At 36.0% G+C, this 19,892-nt stretch overlaps 2 protein-coding genes across 4 annotated transcripts; one reads left to right on the top strand and one right to left on the bottom strand.

Moving 5' to 3' along the window:
• Positions 1-142: 142 nt before the first annotated feature.
• Positions 143-8,314, bottom strand: LOC110776362 (uncharacterized). The gene is made up of 16 exons (XM_021980921.2): positions 8,072-8,314; positions 7,895-7,985; positions 7,624-7,798; positions 7,433-7,538; positions 6,586-6,668; positions 5,445-5,471; positions 4,991-5,058; positions 4,585-4,698; positions 3,687-3,767; positions 3,417-3,481; positions 3,219-3,275; positions 2,915-2,986; positions 2,519-2,767; positions 2,241-2,356; positions 1,483-1,578; positions 143-657 (listed from the first exon to the last, which is right to left on the bottom strand). Exons 1-16 carry the CDS (start codon positions 8,120-8,122, stop codon positions 507-509), a joined length of 1,602 nt encoding a protein of 533 aa, XP_021836613.1. The 5' UTR covers positions 8,123-8,314; the 3' UTR covers positions 143-506.
• A 2,032-nt stretch (positions 8,315-10,346) lies between these two features.
• On the top strand, positions 10,347-15,890 carry LOC110776358 (carbamoyl-phosphate synthase large chain, chloroplastic). Of its 3 annotated transcripts, none has more exons than XM_021980914.1 (4): positions 10,347-11,865; positions 12,079-12,771; positions 13,253-14,826; positions 15,464-15,890. In XM_021980914.1, exons 1-3 carry the CDS (start codon positions 10,531-10,533, stop codon positions 14,792-14,794), a joined length of 3,570 nt encoding a protein of 1,189 aa, XP_021836606.1. In that variant the 5' UTR covers positions 10,347-10,530; the 3' UTR covers positions 14,795-14,826; positions 15,464-15,890. The 3 variants fall into 3 exon arrangements, with proteins under 3 accessions (XP_021836606.1, XP_021836608.1, XP_021836607.1); XM_021980916.1 differs by having other exon boundaries at positions 15,443-15,890; XM_021980915.1 differs by having other exon boundaries at positions 13,253-14,830.
• Positions 15,891-19,892: the final 4,002 nt, after the last annotated feature.

Genomic DNA, 19,892 nt, shown 5'->3' with positions numbered 1-19,892 from the left:
TTTCATTTTAATAAAAATTATTTCTTCAAAATCACTGATAATGTGTCAAAACGTATCATTTAAGTATGTAACCTAATCAATTTATTTTTATAATATAAAAGTTAATTAAAACATATTAAAGTTACAAAAAATTAGGTAATAGTTATAAGAAAAAAATGAATAAATGTTATACTAGTGTATAATAAATTTATTATACACCTTATATGTGCAAGAACATTTGAATAAGGACTCAGCCCGACTATGTTGCATGAATGCTTAATTTTCCAAGATAAAAACAAACTATAATCCAAAGGCAAAACCTAAAATAAACATATGAAGCTCTGCAGATTTGAGCTCCTCCGGCTCCAGGATTCAAGATAAATATGCAGCCATTGATCTTGACTATAGCTTCTTGACTAACATATACCCCGAAAATGAATAACATAAGACGTAAAACTTACAGGGTAAAATGGGGTGCAAAGATTTATGCTGTTTGATGTTGTATAGGATAGGGTCTTAGGGAAGTTCTAGCACTCTTCCTTCAAGCATAGTTGCAAGGCATGTTCGGCTTCACGTAGGAACATACGGGTTAGTTGCTTTTGTCCTCGACGATAGACTATACTCGCCCACCTGTTTTTGCTCATCACCTCAACCGTGCTAGACTCTGCGTTGCTCAAACTGCAAATGACAAAAGTAGCAGATAAGAAAAGAGGGCTACATAGGTTACAAGATTCAAAAAGAAAAAAATCCATAACCAGCAAAATGAACTATTAAAAACAACATTAACAGACTTCTACACAATATACTTCGTTTCCATGGAGGAATGAAGCATACGATACCAAATTAAGAATCAGAAGACTTCTTTCCTCAGTCCAGGGAAAATAATGAACCCCCCTTCGGGAATGAGAAAGGGAGAAGTGGAAATTGTTTCTGACTGTAATGGCTAAACTTATTGGAATGTTTCGCATAAACGGCATAAGGCAAATATCCTTAACTAAATTTAGTGTATTGTTCTGTGGATTTTTGTGAAGGAAATGTATGAGTATCAACGTATGCTTCTTTATTCAGATGGGATTGTTTATGGTAACTGATGCATCGTGAACTGAAAAACAAAATATCAATCCTATTTAATCAGGTCTTAAAAACCAGCTCTTCATGGTTCTTATACCCATCTCCACTTTGGTCTCCATCCCGGTTTTTCATTGCTCGCACACAATCTCTTATTTCTGTTTTGATCCACCATCAGATCTGTTATCGACTTGGAATATGGAAGGGTGCAGTAGGAATTTTTCTAGATGAATCTAACGGAATTGAAATTGCTAAACTTGGTAAAGAATAACTTGAGATATAATAAGGTCTTTAGAAACCTAATATTGCTACTGAAATACAAAAACCGAGACTAGTTTTTCATAGTAATGCTTTTGCTGTGTTCTCTTGGTTTATACTGTATATTTCTTCTTTAGTATCGTGAACATTTTTATGAGTAGTAAAGAAGAGTTTTACCTTATGGAAAAAGCAGGGCTATCTCTGATACAAGTTTTATCAAGTAGTTTGGAGTCAGACTCTTCTGTACCCGAACCCTCTTCAAGATCAATCAACCTAAGATTTCCAGAAAACACATTAGAATATACATTTTAGGTTTTCTCAGTTCATGAATACAACTATACAGCTCTGCCTCAGGATTCGAATGATTATCTGAGAGAACATAAGGCCTATACAATAGATCACAAACTTACAAGGACAAGCAGGTTATTACTTATTACAACGCCAAGGATTAGGGCTCCGTTTGGTAGGGGGTAAAACATTTTCCCAGAAAAAAGTTTTCCTCCATTTTCAATTTTACATTGGTTGATTTACAAAGAAGTGTAAAACCATTTTCCCATCAAAATGAAGGGGAAACTGTTTTTCCTTCCTTTTCCTTACCGTTCTTGTACACTCCTCTCACTACCTGCTTACTTTCCCTTTCATTTTCCTTTCGTTTCATCATTTTTCTTCCATGGAACCAAACAACGGAAAACTAATTTCAAATTGTGTTTTTCATTGCAAATTGTTTTCCATGAAAATCATTTTACACTGAAAATGTTTTACACCCAATCAAACGGAGCCTAGATGTAGGGAAGACTCGGAAGAGTATATTTTCATGGATATTAGCAACCAAGGGAAAGGGGGGAGTTTGTTTTGACCAATTCATTTTTAAACTACAAATAACTCCCATAATAGCATTCTGGACTAAAAGGACCATGGAAATCATGGGAACTTACTTTGTATTCAGAAGATCAACAAGAAGTTGCAAAGCTCCAGAATCACCGCAAGCTTCCCATACAGCTGCTCGAACTTCAGCGTCTGACGGCTCCCTCTCCCCTTCAGTTCCAACAAGCTATACAGAAAACAAGATGTTTACTGGTTATACTCAAAATTGAATCAATATTGTTGCGAAATATGAATAAACAACAGGTATGCAGGACAACTAGATTGTTTTATGCTAGTGAAATAGTGATACAAAGTAAAATGCACAAGAAAAGTAGTTGCACCACCACACCTCTTCAAGCAATGATTGAACATTGAAAAGTTCTTTCTCCTGCATGGAAACAGTCCGCAAGGAAGTCAAAAAATCCTCAGGGAAAACAAGTTTATTCACATATGAAGGGGTTTTCCGCTGGCCACTCCAACTATAATTGGGGCCCTTGTCCTTGGCACATTCTTGAACGTTCTTGCTTTCTGAGGATGAGTTCGGGAAAAAACCGCGATCCAGCAAGCTTTTAGGTAGCAGACACCGTAATTCAGATTTCTGTGTGATCAAAGCCTTATTAGTTATGGCATAGAGACATCAGCGAACATGTATCAATGCAAGAAGAAATATCAAATGTCATACATGATACATCCTTAAATAAAATAAACAAGAGGCAACATAAAGAAGAAGACACAAATATCAGACCTGTGCTTGGAGGAGTTGTGTTTTGGAGTCTGAAAATGAAACACTTTGAAGAGCCTCTGTTGGATAATGCACCTGTAAATGCATTCAGCTTAATCACTATGCCAAAATCATGATCAGCTTACAGGAGTAACTAAGCCTAACATCTAGCAGGAAAAGTTTACAATAAAGTTTAGACTTGAGTACAAAATGGGTTCAGTAAAGCAAGAAGTGAATCAATTAATTTATGCACAGAGTAATTATAAGATAACAGGGAAAAAATAACATCAGCGACATAAGAAGACAGTAAGTCAGAAAAGTAAGTTACCATCAGAAAATCATCTGGATTATCTTCAATAACAAATCCATATAGATAAAGCAGCTCCTGCGTTATTTCATGTCGAAAAACTAATCAATGTCATTGCTGAAAAAAAGGCATACTAAAGTATGCTCCCCTCAATGCGCAAGACTGGGACAACTATCTGGGGCAAAATTGATAAGAGATTACTTAGATTGAAAGAAATACCTCATTCCCTTTGTTGCCATAGCTGATAGTTATCTCTTTCTGAATATTAGAAGGACCTTGATTTACTTTGCATGTGAAAAAGAAAGTGAGAGAACATCAGATGAAGTGCGAAGTGTGAAAAAAGCATACATAATCAAGGAATATAGTCACAGTGATTCACTTGGGAGAGACAGAGGAGAGTAGAATATGTAACATTGAGTTTTAATATTTTGTAGATCATAATTAATGATTAATATTAACATCAAACTACTACAGGGGAAAGAAGTCTACCAGACAGAAGATACATTGAGAGGGGAACTCCGGAGGTGGATCCAGTGCTATCAACTTCCCATGTTGTTGCAGCTTTTATAGCTGAATGATAAAATCATCAAGTCAGCTGTAAATGCAATCAAACCCCATCAAAATTCTGAACTATCCAGTAATAAATCCATTTCTAAACCATTAACCACTAAATCATTAGATTAAACGTGCACAGTTGTTTCAGACTCCTCTCAGTCAGATTGCCCCTCTGACACCTATTAAACCATCAGTTACAAGAAATAAAACCATTATTGCTCCTTCCACTCAGTAAACAAGCAGCCCAACATTTCCTGTAGTTTCTGTCCACTCCCTCCACTTAACAGCCTAAATTCCTAATTCCTAAATTAAGTAGACAAAAGACACAAGTCATAAAAGTGTTCTCCATTCTTATACAAAAAGAGTGGGTGGATATTTGACTATTTCAGGCATGAACATCAACAGGAAGTATTAGTCATTAGGCCAAGTATCAGTAACACATTACCAGACAAGTTGGGTCCTGCAGTCTGCAGATTTATCCGAGCAAGAAATTCCATCACATAAGACAGGGTCACAGACTCACAGGGCAGAAAAGAATCACAAGGAAAATGCACAAAGGAGTCCATAAACTGTTATTGTTGAGTTATTGCCTAAATTGGATGGTTGGATAGATGAACTAGGGTAATCCAACATCCAGCAATCTGCATTAATGGCTTAGTGACACAATAATTAAGACAAAGCAGTAACTAAACAAGATCACTCACTACCGTCTGTTGACATAAACAAAAAAAACATAATAGTTGAGGAAATGTCCCAGTGTAGTTGAAGAAGCAAAATCAGTACAAGAAGATTAGAGAAAGAATGTGGAAGAAAGAGGATTGAGAACAACTACCATGGTTGCAGAAGTCGATTCCTGGAACAAGTCCTTCAACCCATAGGGTCTCTCCTTCCATAGAGGTAATATTTACCCCATTGGAAATGCTATCAACTGCAGGAATCTCGGATCCTGAGAGAATCAATCATATAGCACTTTAACTTATGCTTATATTTCCCTATTAAGTGACAGATCAACTGAAAAATTGAAGCAACCCATTAAATTGCAGATTTTTTTAATGTTTTTTGGATAAGTCGGTGCTTGGCAGTTGGCATATTCTTTAGAACTGAAAGTAAGAGGTACACTATCATTATGATGAAAAGCTTCCCCAATCCTCCAGCCCGATAGTTAACGCCTCCCAGCGTGAGGTGTGATTACATGAATCTTTTGGAATCACAGCCAAATTAAGTGGTCCCTTCTTCACCTTCAGGAAATACATAAGTTCGTGGAAGAGGAATGTTCAGAGCACGAGTCCAGAAGACAGAATTAGCCCTGCATGTGTGATACATATGCAATGTGAACTACCTATCCAGCGCAGAACATTCAAAACGGTGAAATACTAAACATGGAATATCAGGAAAAATAAATGATTAACCTAGCTAGCTGAAGTCAGCCCTAAGAGAATACTCCCTCCATCCCTAAATTATCTTTGCACTTTCTCTTCATGGTCTACAAAACCGATCTTTGACCATTATTATGTACACTACTGATTAATTTCTAATAAAAGTAAACGTTTCAAAACTACACACTGAAACAAACCTAACCAGATCCTACATAATTTTGGATATTAGTAAATTTTATTAAAAAATGGGCAAAGTGTGAAGAAAATTTGACGGGGAGAGTACAACTTTGATAAGGGGAGAAGTATAGTTGCTTACCATAGAAAGTCTTCAAAAGCCACCTCTCTGGAAAGAAGACAGAAAAGACCAGATGAGAATAGCCACTTCTAAGGTAACACAGCTTTCTAGACACTACTATGACGAACACAAATAATTATTACAAGGCATGAAGCCCAAACACCTGTTATAAAAATTCCCATCCAGTCCTACCAGACATTAAGTGGATAGCCATCAAGTTGAAAACAAGAATCCAGCTGCCAGTATGGTGGTCCAAAATAGCAAATGTTAATAGGAAAAACTATCATAAAGTATCTTGTCTGAAAACCCGGGGCTTAGAAAGTTGCACTAAATCCTTGGTTCTAGTCCTGGCTTTGTGCGTATGACTAAAGAGAGTAAAGACCATAACAATCTCTGCAAACACATTGTTCCGAAGATAACAGAATATTGTTTACTAATCTGTGTTACAAAATGTCCTGATTATAGGAGACACTGGAACAGGAACAGAGACAGTGGTACAGTGCCAATTATTTTTTATGTAACAGAGCACAACTTGCCAGTTCCTCATTTTATCTATCACGATAAAAGATGTATAATAAACTTTGACTCCCCAAAGCCATTATTATTTCAAACCAAGAATACATCACTAAGGCAAGAACTACAGCCTATATTTTTGGAAAATAAAACGGGATGCATTCACAGTTCTATTGTAGGTTCCAATAGTCCTAGGAACATTCAATCAACATGATTCACCAATTCATCATTTCATTCTACATAACGGCACGTCGGCACCTATAGTTATATGCAAGGTACGCTTGCTGAGGGTGTGTTTGTTTCAACTTATGTTGACTTACTTCATCAAAAATAAATTCATAGATAAGTTCAGGAAAATAAAATTCCGATAAGTTTAGCCAAAAGAAGTTCAAATAAGTTTAGATAAGTGCAGCAAGAATAAGTTTTATCAGAAAATTTAAAACGCAAATAGGTTTTTTCAGCAAAAATAAGTTTAGACAAGTTACTTTCAGTCAAAGCTGAACCAAATAAAGCCTGAGTTAATGCATCAATTTTTTGTTCTACTACCAAAAATGCTATGACTTTTGACTCTCATTAATTAAGAAGCCTATAAGTAACATATCTTTTGTATCTCACAAACATGTACCGAATAATAAACAGCCATACCAACCTTTCTGAGTCTCCATTCATAATCAGAAGTTTCTTTACCAGATCCTTGACCTTTTCCTCAAAGATAGCTTGCAAGCTCTTTTTCTGCAACACAGTTCTCCATTTAAAATGCAAAAAGGTGAAGCATAAGCATCCTAAAACTAATAATAAGAAGTACTTCCTCCGTTTTTACTTGCACCATTTTCCTTTTTTGTAAGTTGCATATTAGTTGCACCATTTCCATATGGTGTGCATTCACATGCTTTTTGGTGTGGTCACACACCAAATATCCATTTTACCCTTATATTTATTTTATATTTACCATTAAAACCTACCATTTTCTACCTAATACGTTTGTTATCACATGGGCATTCTTGATATTTACTTATTTTCTTAATGTTTATGCCTAACCCAAATGGTGCAAGTAAAAAAACGGAGGAAGTACATACTAAGATGAACAAGCAATTGCATACAGGCAATCTTAAGTTTTATACGTCAAAGACGAAATAATAAAGCATTAGAAACTGAAGTCCCAAACCTAAGGAAAACTGAAGTCCTCAAAGTATATTGTAGTACTAAACATAATGCCTATGAGTACCCTATCTTTTTCAAGACCCCAACAGAAGATTCTGTAGATCTCACTTGATAAATATAAGGGCAATGATTTTGTGATTAGTTACAAAGTCAGACTACCCAAATCCATCAGAGCAACAAAATACTCAATGCAGTGAGGGGTTTTTCTAAGCTGTAGCGAACAAAAGACCAAGTGCTGACTCACCTATTCAGATTGTGAAGTTTCTTATTGCAGAATAGTGAACGAGGATATACATAAGAACTAAGGTATTCAAGTAACTGCCAAATTTGCTTACTTGCAACGTGCTGGCTCGATAAACAGTAGTCCCTTTCAGTTCCTGAAACTCATCTTCAGTGAACCAAAGTGGGTTTCCAAAGGAGCTAGGAATCATATCAAGGTACCTACAACAACGCACCCAAACAGTCAACCTAAGGAACCATTCTAACCAAATAACCAATGACAAACATCATCAAGGCCTAAACATACGGTTTCCATGTCGAATTACTACGGAGACGTTCGACAGTCAGGAACAATATGATCAAGAACCTATCATCCACTTCACCTTCCTCCAGCATTGCTCTACATGGTGGTCCCACTAAAGGGTCTTGCAAAACTCTCATGGGGGTTATAGCCAAATCAAGAGGCACAACCAGCAAAACCCCTGATCACATTTCAATCCAAACCCCATAACAATCTAATTGGAACAATCAAATTAAGGAATTATACCTACTTTACGGGATAAGGAATGTAAACTAACCATCAGGAACATTAATAGAGGAAAATAGACCAAACCCTTTACTAGAATCGCAGTATTTGATGTTGCAACCTCGTAGCTCCACTCCATTTACCTTTTAAATTAATTGAATTTGGAATTGATTATAATCAAAATGATGATATTGACAAGTTCAGAAATTGAGGAAGATGGGGAAGTTACCTGAAGCCATTGGAGAAATAATTGAAGCTTTGTCTCTGCTTCGGTTACCATTTCCACGAGGTCCGAGTTCAAATCGAACTGAGGTTTTAGATGTCAACTGAAGGGTTTAACACTTCCGTACTGTAAATTCCTAGGAAACGATTATTAGGGAGAACAAGTTTTTGTTTCCTCTGTATCCGGACATGTTTGCTCGCTTGCATCAACCACTTGGGCTTTAAAATCTAAATTGAACTTGCAGACTGAACTTGAACAAAACATTCTACGGAGTAAATTTGTAATGCTTTAAAATAGACATAAAAAAAATTATAGTGTAAAAAGTTAACCAAAATATATTGAAAGTTACAATAAAAAAATAAAATTAAGTAGAAACTACGCCGATATACAATAAATTAAGTGTATCATTATTCGACGTTCACGTTTTCTAAAAACGCATTGGAGTAGAAAAATACAATTTTCCCTTTTAATATTCACTTCCAACAATAATAATAAATAATAATCATAACAATAACAATAACAATAACAATAACATTAATAATGATAAAAATAATAAAACAAACAATAATAATAATATCAACAAAATTCTTTAAAAGAAAAAACAAACGAACTACCGCGTACAACAATTGCACCCATTTAACGATACAAACCAATTTATGTACTCTGTAATGATTCCGATAAGTATTTTCCAAGCTAGCTAAACCAAAATTGAAATGAAATACTAAGCTAAGGCAATGTTCATTATCAGTAACATAAACGTATGTAAATTGATTTATATATTTCATACTACTCCAAATTTATAATATTATTATTCTCAACAAGCATACTCCGTAGTATTTTTTTAGTATTTTTTTTTTGTGCGAATGAGCCACAAGGGCGGGGATGAGAATAGATCACAGGATCACCTAGAATCGGGATAAAATCCATCACTCTCAGTAATTTTTATATAATCTAATTCTTTTTTTTTTAGTTTTCTAATTTTATAGAAATCCCGTGCAATCGCATAAGCACTAATAAATTTATTATACTCCTCTTACAGGTGCGAACACTCTTTAAAAACTAATTTCGTAACGTGTACCTTTTAAAAAAAGGAGATTTTTATTCGACGCCCTATTCCGTTAAAAACGCCCTAATTTATTGCGTGAAAGTACGATTATGCCCTTTAAAATCAAATTCAGCCCCCCTCCTTCATTACCCTTTCCTCCTTCCCTGCTCTTACCCACCCTCCCTCCCTTCCTCCTCTGGCAGCCCTAGCAGTTGCGCCGACACCACCTCTGTCGAACTCCGGTCGGGTTTGTTCACCCGTATTCTCGCCGCCCACGGCATCTTCTAACATAATTTCTAAATTAAATAAATTCCAAAATAAATAAATTCTAAACCCAGGGTTAACCAATTCCCATGAAGATATGCCTTTGATTTGATAAGGGTCTTAAATCACTACATAATTTCTAAAATCACTAACATAATTTTTAAAATAAATAAAATTAAATTAACAAATTATAATATAAATTCGAATAAACTTTACGTTAAAAAAAATTTGAATTTCAAATAAACTTCCCGCGCACGGACTTTGCATGGTGGTAATGGGAGTGGCGCACGGAATTTTCATGGTGGACATGGGAGTGGCGCACGAAATTTGCATGGCTCCCATGTCCACAGCTCAAATTCTGTGCGCCACCTCCATGTTTTCCATGCACAGAATTTGCGCCATGTACATGGGAGCCATGTAAATTCCATGCGCCACTCCCATGTCTCCCATGCAAATTATGTGTGCGGTAAATGATTGGTAAAAATAAAAAATAAAACTCCATTGTTACCTCCTCCATTGATGCTTGCTCACGAAATTCCGGCGAACCACTTTTACGAATAAAACCACTACGTGAGCTCCCCTCCAGCTTCTTTGATGAATTTTGAACAAAGTAACGTTGCCAACAACTTCTTCCGGTGAGATTACGAGTAAAGTACCATAATAAGTTAAAGAGGAAAAAAAATAGTTCGCCAGAATTTTATTTTCCGGCCACTACAGAGCCACCAGGCTGGAGGGGGAGGGGGGTTGAGAGAGACGTGAGGGGGAGGTGAGGTGAAAAGGGTAAAAAAATGAATGAAGAGGGTAAGTTTTTATAAGGATAATTTTATATTTTCACTGTGAATAAATAAATAGGGCGATTTTAGCATGGACGCTACACAAAAAAACCAAAAAAATCCCTATACCATTTTGAAAAAGCAAAATATTCTCCGCAATCCCTAATTTTTTTTGTTCTCTTTTACCATTTTGATTTTTAACGCAAAACCCTCTCTTTCTTTTCAAAACCCTTTCGGCCTTTCCTCCACGCAACAGCCAGCCTCCCTCCTTCGTTCTTCCTCATTGTCACTCCATTTTCTCTTTCTCTCTCTCTTCTTCAGTTCATCCCCAATTTGCAGACATCTTGTCCTTCAATCTCGAACTACTAACCCCAAATCCCAACATGGGTTATTGCATTCATCAAATTTCTGACAAATTGATTTCACCATCCCTCCTCCCTAAACCCAGAAATCCCTCCTTACCCAAATCAACCTCTTCCCACTTCACGAATTTCCACTCAAAAAACACTTTCTTCTCTTCATCCTCATCAAACTTGTACCGCCGTCTCTCCATCGCACGGCCCTTGAGTGTCAGAACACGGGCGACAATCTCCATTAAAAGTGAAAATGCTGCATCAAAAACCCCAGAAAGGAATGTGCAGAAAACTGGGAAAAGAACCGATTTGAAGAAGATTATGATTCTGGGTGCAGGCCCAATTGTGATTGGACAAGCGTGCGAGTTCGATTACTCCGGTACGCAAGCCTGTAAAGCGTTGAAGGAAGAAGGGTATGAAGTGGTTCTGGTAAATTCTAACCCTGCTACTATTATGACTGACCCTGATTTGGCTGATAGAACTTATATAACACCATTAACCCCTGATTTAGTTGAACAAATTCTGGAAAAAGAAAGGCCTGATGCATTGCTTCCTACCATGGGAGGGCAAACTGCTTTAAATTTGGCTGTTGCATTGGCTGAAAGTGGGGCGTTGGATAAGTATGGGGTTGAGTTAATTGGGGCGAAGCTTGATGCCATTAAGAAGGCTGAAGATAGGGAGTTGTTTAGGGAAGCTATGAAGAATATTGGTGTAAAGACACCGCCTTCTGGGATTGGGAATACGGTTGATGAGTGTTTCCAGATTGCTGCCGAAATTGGGGAGTTCCCGTTGATTATAAGGCCGGCATTTACATTGGGAGGGAGCGGAGGGGGGATTGCATATAATAGGGAGGAGTTTGAGGCGATTTGTAAGTCGGGTTTGGCTGCTAGCTACACTAAACAAGTGTTGGTGGAGAAGTCATTGTTGGGGTGGAAAGAGTATGAATTGGAGGTTATGAGGGATTTAGCTGACAATGTTGTTATTATTTGTTCAATTGAGAATATTGATCCTATGGGAGTACATACAGGGGATTCGATTACAGTAGCTCCTGCTCAAACCTTGACTGATAAGGAGTACCAACGGCTTAGGGATTACTCTATTGCTATTATCAGGGAGATTGGTGTTGAATGTGGTGGTTCAAATGTTCAGTTTGCGGTAAACCCTGCAGATGGGGAAGTAATGGTTATTGAGATGAATCCTAGGGTGTCGAGATCATCTGCCCTCGCTTCTAAAGCTACTGGTTTTCCAATTGCGAAGATGGCTGCCAAGTTGTCAGTTGGGTATTCTCTGGATCAGATTCCAAATGATATTACTAGGAAAACTCCTGCAAGTTTTGAGCCTTCTATTGATTATGTGGTGACAAAGGTCAGTATCATTTTACTGATTCTGTTCAAATTTTAAGTCTCTGTTTCCCTCTCATTTGATTTTTAATGGTTGAGTAATTACAAAAATGTAATATGCAGTGAAGCTCCGTCTTTTAAGATAAATTTATCTTTTTTTGTTACTGTCATTATTAGTATCATATTAGTACCAATGGGTTTATAATCTCATATTTGTTCATGTTATTTGTTTATGCAGATTCCACGATTTGCATTTGAGAAATTTCCTGGTTCTCAGCCAATTCTGACCACTCAGATGAAATCTGTTGGTGAGGCTATGGCTTTAGGTCGCACATTCCAGGAGTCTTTTCAAAAGGCAGTTAGATCTTTAGAACTCGGCTATGCTGGGTGGGGTTGTGGCAAGATAAAGGAGTTGGATTGGGATTTGGAGCAGCTAAAATATAGCCTTCGTGTTCCAAACCCTGATCGCATCCATGCTATCTATGCTGTGATGAAGAAAGGCATGACAGTTGATGAAATTCATGAGTTGAGTTTTGTAGATAAATGGTTTCTCACACAACTCAAAGAACTAGTTGATGTGGAGCAATACCTTTTATCTCGGAAACTGTCTGAACTTACAAAAGACGACTTCTATGAGATAAAGAAAAGAGGTTTTAGTGACAAACAGATTGCCTTTGCAACTAAATCGACAGAGAAAGAAGTTCGTTCTACAAGATTGTCATTTGGTGTAGCCCCAGCTTATAAGCGTGTTGATACATGTGCTGCAGAATTTGAGGCTAATACTCCCTACATGTATTCGTCTTATGATTTTGAGTGTGAATCAGCTACTACTCAAATGAAAAAGGTTTTGATCCTAGGTGGTGGGCCAAATCGTATTGGCCAAGGGATTGAGTTTGACTATTGCTGCTGCCATACTTCATTCGCCCTTCAGGTTTGTAGTTTAACTCAAACTTACGATCAGTATAGCTCGTCGCATCTTTGTTGGTATACTTAGTGTTTGTTTGTGGCGTTTGCAGAGACATTATAGATTGCAAATTATCTGTTAATAAGCTTTGGTGGACGCTTGAGCGGTTTTGAAAACAAATTGTGCTCTGAGCTCCAAACCTTGTATAGTCCTTTATGCTTACAGCTCGTAACTGTGTCAAACACCTAAAGTTCTTAGTATTCAATAACCTGCTTAGTGATATTTTGCTACTTAACAGGCAAGGGAAAAAAGAACTGCACCTTTAAGGTTTATGATTCTGTATAGCATGTGATCTGTGCCTTCCATCAATGATTATGTGGCAGTTCTTAAATTCTTGAAATGGATGTATATTGTTGCTTTCATTATTCTATCAAATTCCTGAAAATAATAGCAATACATCTTTGTTTTAAATGATTTAGTGGTTAATTGATTTTCGTTTCCCTTGCAGAGTGCCGGGTATGAGACCATCATGATGAACTCAAACCCCGAAACTGTATCCACAGATTATGACACTAGTGATCGACTTTATTTTGAACCTCTTACAGTTGAAGATGTTCTCAACATCATTGACCTTGAACGACCTGATGGCATAATTGTGCAGTTTGGTGGTCAAACCCCCTTGAAGCTCGCACTGCCTATTCAACAGTATTTGGATGAGAATAAGCCTATGAGTGCAAGTGGGGCAGGCCCAGTTCGTATTTGGGGAACATCACCTGATTCCATTGATGCAGCAGAGGATAGAAAAAGGTTCAATGCTATTCTGGATGAGTTGAAGATTGAGCAGCCAAAGGGAGGCATTGCAAGGAGCGAAGCTGATGCTCTCAAAATTACAGCTGAGATTGGATACCCTGTTGTTGTGAGGCCTTCATACGTCCTTGGTGGTAGAGCAATGGAAATAGTATATAATGACGAAAAACTGATGACTTACCTCGAGAATGCTGTTGAGGTTGATCCAGAACGACCTGTTCTGATTGACAAATATCTCATTGATGCTGTTGAGATTGATATTGATTGTTTAGCTGACTCATATGGTAATGTGGTCATTGGTGGGATAATGGAGCACATCGAGCAAGCTGGGGTTCATTCTGGTGACTCGGCTTGTTTCCTCCCCACCAAAACCGTTTCATCTTCATGCTTGGAGACCATTAGGACTTGGACGATGAAATTGGCAAAGCGGTTGAATGTTTGTGGCCTCATGAATTGTCAATATGCCATCACAACATCAGGGGACGTTTTCTTGCTCGAGGCTAACCCCCGTGCATCACGTACAGTTCCATTTGTGTCCAAGGCAATTGGGCACCCGTTAGCTAAATATGCTTGTTTGGTCATGTCTGGAAAGTCTCTTGGTGATCTCAATTTTACCGAGGAGGTTATTCCAAAACACATGTCTGTGAAGGAAGCAGTCCTTCCATTTGATAAATTTGCCGGTTGTGATGTGTTGTTGGGCCCAGAGATGCGTAGTACCGGTGAAGTTATGGGTATTGCCTATGACTTCTCTCTCGCCTTTGCTTTGGCCCAAATTGCTGCTGGACAGAAGCTACCACATTCTGGCACCGTGTTCTTGAGTTTGAACGATTTGACAAAACCTCACCTTCCAGCTATCGCCCGTTCCTTTCTAGACCTTGGATTCAACCTTGTCTCTACCTCAGGTACAGCTCGTATTCTGGAATTAGAAGGCATACCTGTTGAGCGAGTGTTAAAGATGCATGAAGGAAGACCTCATGCAGGGGATATGGTTGCCAACGGGCAGATCAATTTGATGGTGATTACAAGCTCGGGTGATGATCTTGATCAGATTGACGGACGGGCTCTGAGAAGGATGGCTCTAGCTTATAAGATTCCGATCGTAACAACAGTTGCTGGTGCTCTAGTGACAGCAGAGGCAATAAAGAGCCTAAAGTCTAGCCCTGTGAAAATGTATGCTCTTCAGGATTTCTTCCAAGACAAGGCAGAAACTGGTGCATCTAAGAGATTGCAGTCTGTGTCTTAAGCTCCCAAGTTATTATTATTCGCATGGTTGAGGTAGGTAATAATTCCAGCTTCTCTATTGCCGTTGTCAAACTTGGAAAATGTATGATCTTTAGTGCTCATTAGTAAACTCATGCTCTTTGTTGTTGTGGGTGGGTTAAGTTCTTTATTGCTCTTGAATTAAAGTCCAACACTCTTACAACATATGAACTACTTACTGTGTAGTATCGATGTTCTCTATGTCTGACGTTTGTGGAATATATTTCCTTGAATTTGGTTACCCTCCTTAATATATTTCCTTGAATTTGGTTACCTTAATCATGCCGGTCAACTACAATGCTACCCTCCTTATTATTGTTCAATCTTCCCATTGTCAATGAAAATGGCTAGCATTTTAGTTGAACGGTTAAACTAAAAGTAGTGTAATCAGTCTTTACATATTGGAGAATAAGCTAAGAAGGAAGGACATTGATAAGCATGAAAATTGGGAGGTTGGGTTAGGATACGAAGAGTCACAATTCATTATATACTTGTAGTTATATCATACTGAAATGTTTTCTTTCCCTATGTGCATCAGGTTCTTGTGGCTTTTGACATTCATTTATGCTATTTATCAGTATAAACATGAGAAGTACTAGTTTTTTGACATTCATTTTATGCTATTTATCAGCCTGGTGATTTTTTTCTGCAGTACTTCTCAGATTGTTCATTTCCAAGTGATGACCAAAGCCGCGAATTGATGAAGTAGGGTTCTGTGGGTGCACCGTGCTGTGTTTGTATCATAAATTGATGGTTGTAACATTAGTGATTTAATTTTTGGATATTTTTTGTTAATGAATGCCCAAAGTAGTGTGAGAGCTCAGATGGATTTTCGAACATTGTCGAGTTAGTTTGTTTGTTTTTTTTTTCTTTTTGGCAAAAGGATATTGTCTGAGTTAGTAGCTCCGGTAGAGTCTTTCTTTATCTCTCATGTGAAAAGAGCCAGGAATACGGTGGCACATAGGGTAGCTCGTTTAGTTCTTGTTGAGCAAGTGTTTTTCCTCGGCAGAAATGGATGTAACTTTATTGTTTCTTTTAAATAAAATGACAGCCAGATCCAAATTGTCTTCCTCTCAAAAGAGTTGAGATTTATCTTTTGTTGGAGCAATGCAAGTACTGTGATGCATGCACACATGTTACATGCCACTAGAGGAGAAAATATATATACTTCTTTCGTTCCATAAATATAACACCATTTTGTTTTTTACACTATTCACACTATGACTTTAACCATTTTATGTGATTCATACACAAGAAAATTATAGTTATGTAGGGTCACATTAGATTTATATCAGTATATATTTTCTAAATATTAAATTTTTTTAATTATTTTTACTTATACGCTATTTGAGATATTAAGATTCAAAGTAACGTGTCAGAGGAGTAAAGGTCAACCATGATGCGATATTTAAGTAACGAAATAAGTATATATATTTTTTAAAATCTCTACTTACATTTTAATTGCAATTTATAAAACTACAATAACCGGTTTTTTCATAAAATCCCCTAGAGGTTTTTTCGAAATACACCAAATACCTTTCAAGTTTTCAAAATACATAAACTACCCCTGTTTGTTCAGAAATCTACCAAAACACCCAAATTTTAGACGCTCTGTTAGTGTTATGCTAGTCATAAACTTAATTTTACCAAATACCCATGTTCTTAAATTTATAGCACCACATACACCTATTTAAAACTTAATTCACCAACTACCCCTATTTTTAAAATGGCTAAAATGGTCCATCAATCCAATAACAGTTTTGAACACGCCACTCACCTCGCCTGATGGGGTTTTAGTGGTAAAAACTAAAAGAATTCAAGATAATTAAAGGTTGATTGACGTTATCCCAACCTTTATCTTGAAATTATTCATAAATGATTAGGTTGGTCATATTTATAATAATGCGAGAGGGCACTGTTAGTAAATATGAGCAATTGTATAGGTATGAAACATGGGCCTTCTAGCGGTGGGGATTAGAGGTCCGAGACTCTTTTTCCAGCCCATCAACGGGTCGTCGCAAAGGGTTTTTTTTGTAATTTTTCTTAAGAGGGGTATTTTAGTAATTTTTATTGTGGGAGTGAGTCCCACCGAGGGGCCCGAACAATAAAAATTATCGAAATACGAGTAGTAAACTTAAAAAAAAGTTACGGAGTAGGTGGCACACCCAATGGCGAAATCGTCTCTTTCTCTTCAAGAAGTGAGTGTGTGGACTTGGATGGAAGAGTGTCCTTTCAATATTTTTTTCCTTTTATCTCCAGGAACAAGACGTCATTTCCTATATAAAAAAAACTTAAAATAAAAATTAGAAGATAAAATCAATTTTTTTTTTTATTGGGGTATGTGTTAGGTTAAGAAGAATTGTTAACATTGGTTGATTAAAATTTGATATTTGAATGACCATTAAGGAGAATCTTAATGACATTAAGAGCATATTCTGCTGCTTTTTTTAGGTAAAAACTAAAAGAATTCAAGATAAATAAAGGTTGATTGTCGTCCCTTAATACTCAACCTGTTTTGACTTTTTGCACTATTTATATAATTCACTTTGACACTATTTTATTTCTATTATATGAAAACAAATGTTAGCATATAATATATTGTTGGCTTCATCTTAATATATATTTTCAAAATATTAATATTTTTATAAGGTTTTATAATATGTAGTTAAAGAAATTGGTGGTCAAAGTTGTGCATCGACAAGCGTATCCGGTCAAAACAGATCGAGTATTAAGGGACAGAATGAGTACATTCACAAATATATGACAACCATAAATCTAAAAAACGGATTATCCATTACTTTACAGAAAATGGGAAGGATCCCAATTCCACTTACACGCTTTATGTCAAACAAAAAAAAATGCCAAATTAACTTTTGAAGAAATGCTAATCTGAAGCTTTTCAAATCATTGAAGGCAATACTACGAAGTACGGAGTATATGGAATAGGAAATTACAACTGCTCTCCTTTTGTATTTGTCCATTTTCTGCTTTTATTTATGGAAAATATCTTTAGCTTTTCTTTTTGTAATCCAATGGTGGATATGTGGGGGGAGACAATGATAACGACAGCCTTTTTATTTTGTATGCAATATGTTTTTTATGCATAATTAAATGAAGAAATTAACTTTTATGACACATTTTTATATGGGTTTAATTCAGCCATAGAATATTAATTATAAGGTCGATCCAGACATGAGTAATGGTATAAAATATACTTTCTGTGTTATTTAAATATTAATTATACCAGGTTGAATTTAGCTCTCCAATAAATTAATGACTTTAATTCTTAATATCTCGAAATATATAAGTAAAATTTATAAAAAGTTGATACTTAGAAAATATATATTGATATGAATATAACAAGTTCTCACCATGACTACAATATTTCTTACGTATGAATCACAAAAGATGACCAAAAGTCTATTATAAGTAAATGGCATAAAAATGCAAACGGTGCCATATTTAGGGAACGACAACTTTTGTGTAAGATATCGTTAATGAAAAAACCACTTTAATTGTTTAACTAATTGGTTTCAGTGCTTAACTAATTGGTTCCAGTGCTTAACTAATTGATTTTTTTTTTTAACTAATTGGTTGCATAACTTAGCTAATTGGTTTCATGGCTTAACTTATATGACACAAAGGTGGTGTTTTGTATAAGGTCACCTTATATAAAAGTTTATATTTAATTAGCGAATAGAGTAAGAGTAAGTAATATAATATTTGTATGAAATAAAAACACTAACGACGATAAGATCAAGATAACACTGACTCAAGAATGGTACTAGTAGTTGACTAGCTTCTAACTTGTGAGTTGTGAGCTTGTAAAAAAAAAAAAACCTATGAGTTGTGACTTGTGTGTGAGAGCAACTCCAGTGATGATGAAAAAACCTGCTTACAAAAATTAAAATATATGAGCGGGTAACCATTACGTAATAACTATCAAGATATTATATCTCTTTGAGCAGGTAGCTAACGAAAAAAGTAAAAAATGTAAAAAATTAATAAAATTAGTACAAGGTATTATAGCTATTCAATAAAAAACTTTATAGCTTAAGATAATCAAAAGGTCTTGCGCGCACAAGGTGTACAATAAATTTATTGTACACCAAGATAACTTTTACCCATTTTTCGTAACTTTAACCTAGTTTTAATTAACTTTTATATTAGTAAAAAAGAAAGTTGATAGAAATGATTAAATGATTAATTTTATACATTATAAGTGATTTTGAAGAAATAAGTTTTATTAAAATGAAAAAATTAATCACTTAAAAATAGATAACTTTTACATATATAAGCTTAACTTTTAAGCATTTTGAGTTAACTTTTACTTCGGTGTACAATATTTATTGTACACCCATTGTAAATAAGAATTTAATTAAGAATTATACACATCCAAAATATCTATCCACTTTCTATTATAAATTAATCTTACTTAATATAGAAACGAAATTGCTTAAGGATACGAGGGAGGGACTGAACTCATATACAAAGTATAACATCTTTTTGTTTGGTGGCATGCAGTACCCACTTGTTATACTAAAAAGTTTATTAATTATCCCTTATTTAAACACATCATTTCACTTAATTGGCTGTATCTTGTATGCAAAATTGCAAAGTCACACATGGTCCATTAACCAAAGTTGCGCACATAAGTTTTATCAAAGTAGGTTTTGTTGTGACGGGACTCCGAAACAAATTTAGTCATCCCAAATCATATTATATTAAATTCTACATTGTATAATACTCCCTCCGTCCCTTAATACTCGCACCGGTTTGATCGGTGCGGAGTTTAAAACATTTGAATTGACTTATTAATTTAATGTGTGTTAGTTGATAGTGGGGTATTTTTTTAATATAGTTAGTGGAAAATGTGTAAGATGTAAGGAGTGGTGAGTGGAGGTGTGAATTTTTAAATGATTTTTTGAGGGAATAGGGGTGTAGGTGGAGTTAGTAAGTAAGTGTGAGAAATAATATAATATTGGTATAAATTTCCATTTATAGAAGCGGTGCAAATATTAAGGGACGACACGAAAAGGAGGAGCGGTGCGAATATTAAGGGACGAAGGGAGTACATTAAT

This window comes from Spinacia oleracea, chromosome 2 (assembly GCF_020520425.1).
Source record: "Spinacia oleracea cultivar Varoflay chromosome 2, BTI_SOV_V1, whole genome shotgun sequence".
Taxonomy (NCBI): domain Eukaryota; kingdom Viridiplantae; phylum Streptophyta; class Magnoliopsida; order Caryophyllales; family Amaranthaceae; genus Spinacia; species Spinacia oleracea.
This window is presented reverse-complemented; position numbering and strand designations above follow the sequence as displayed.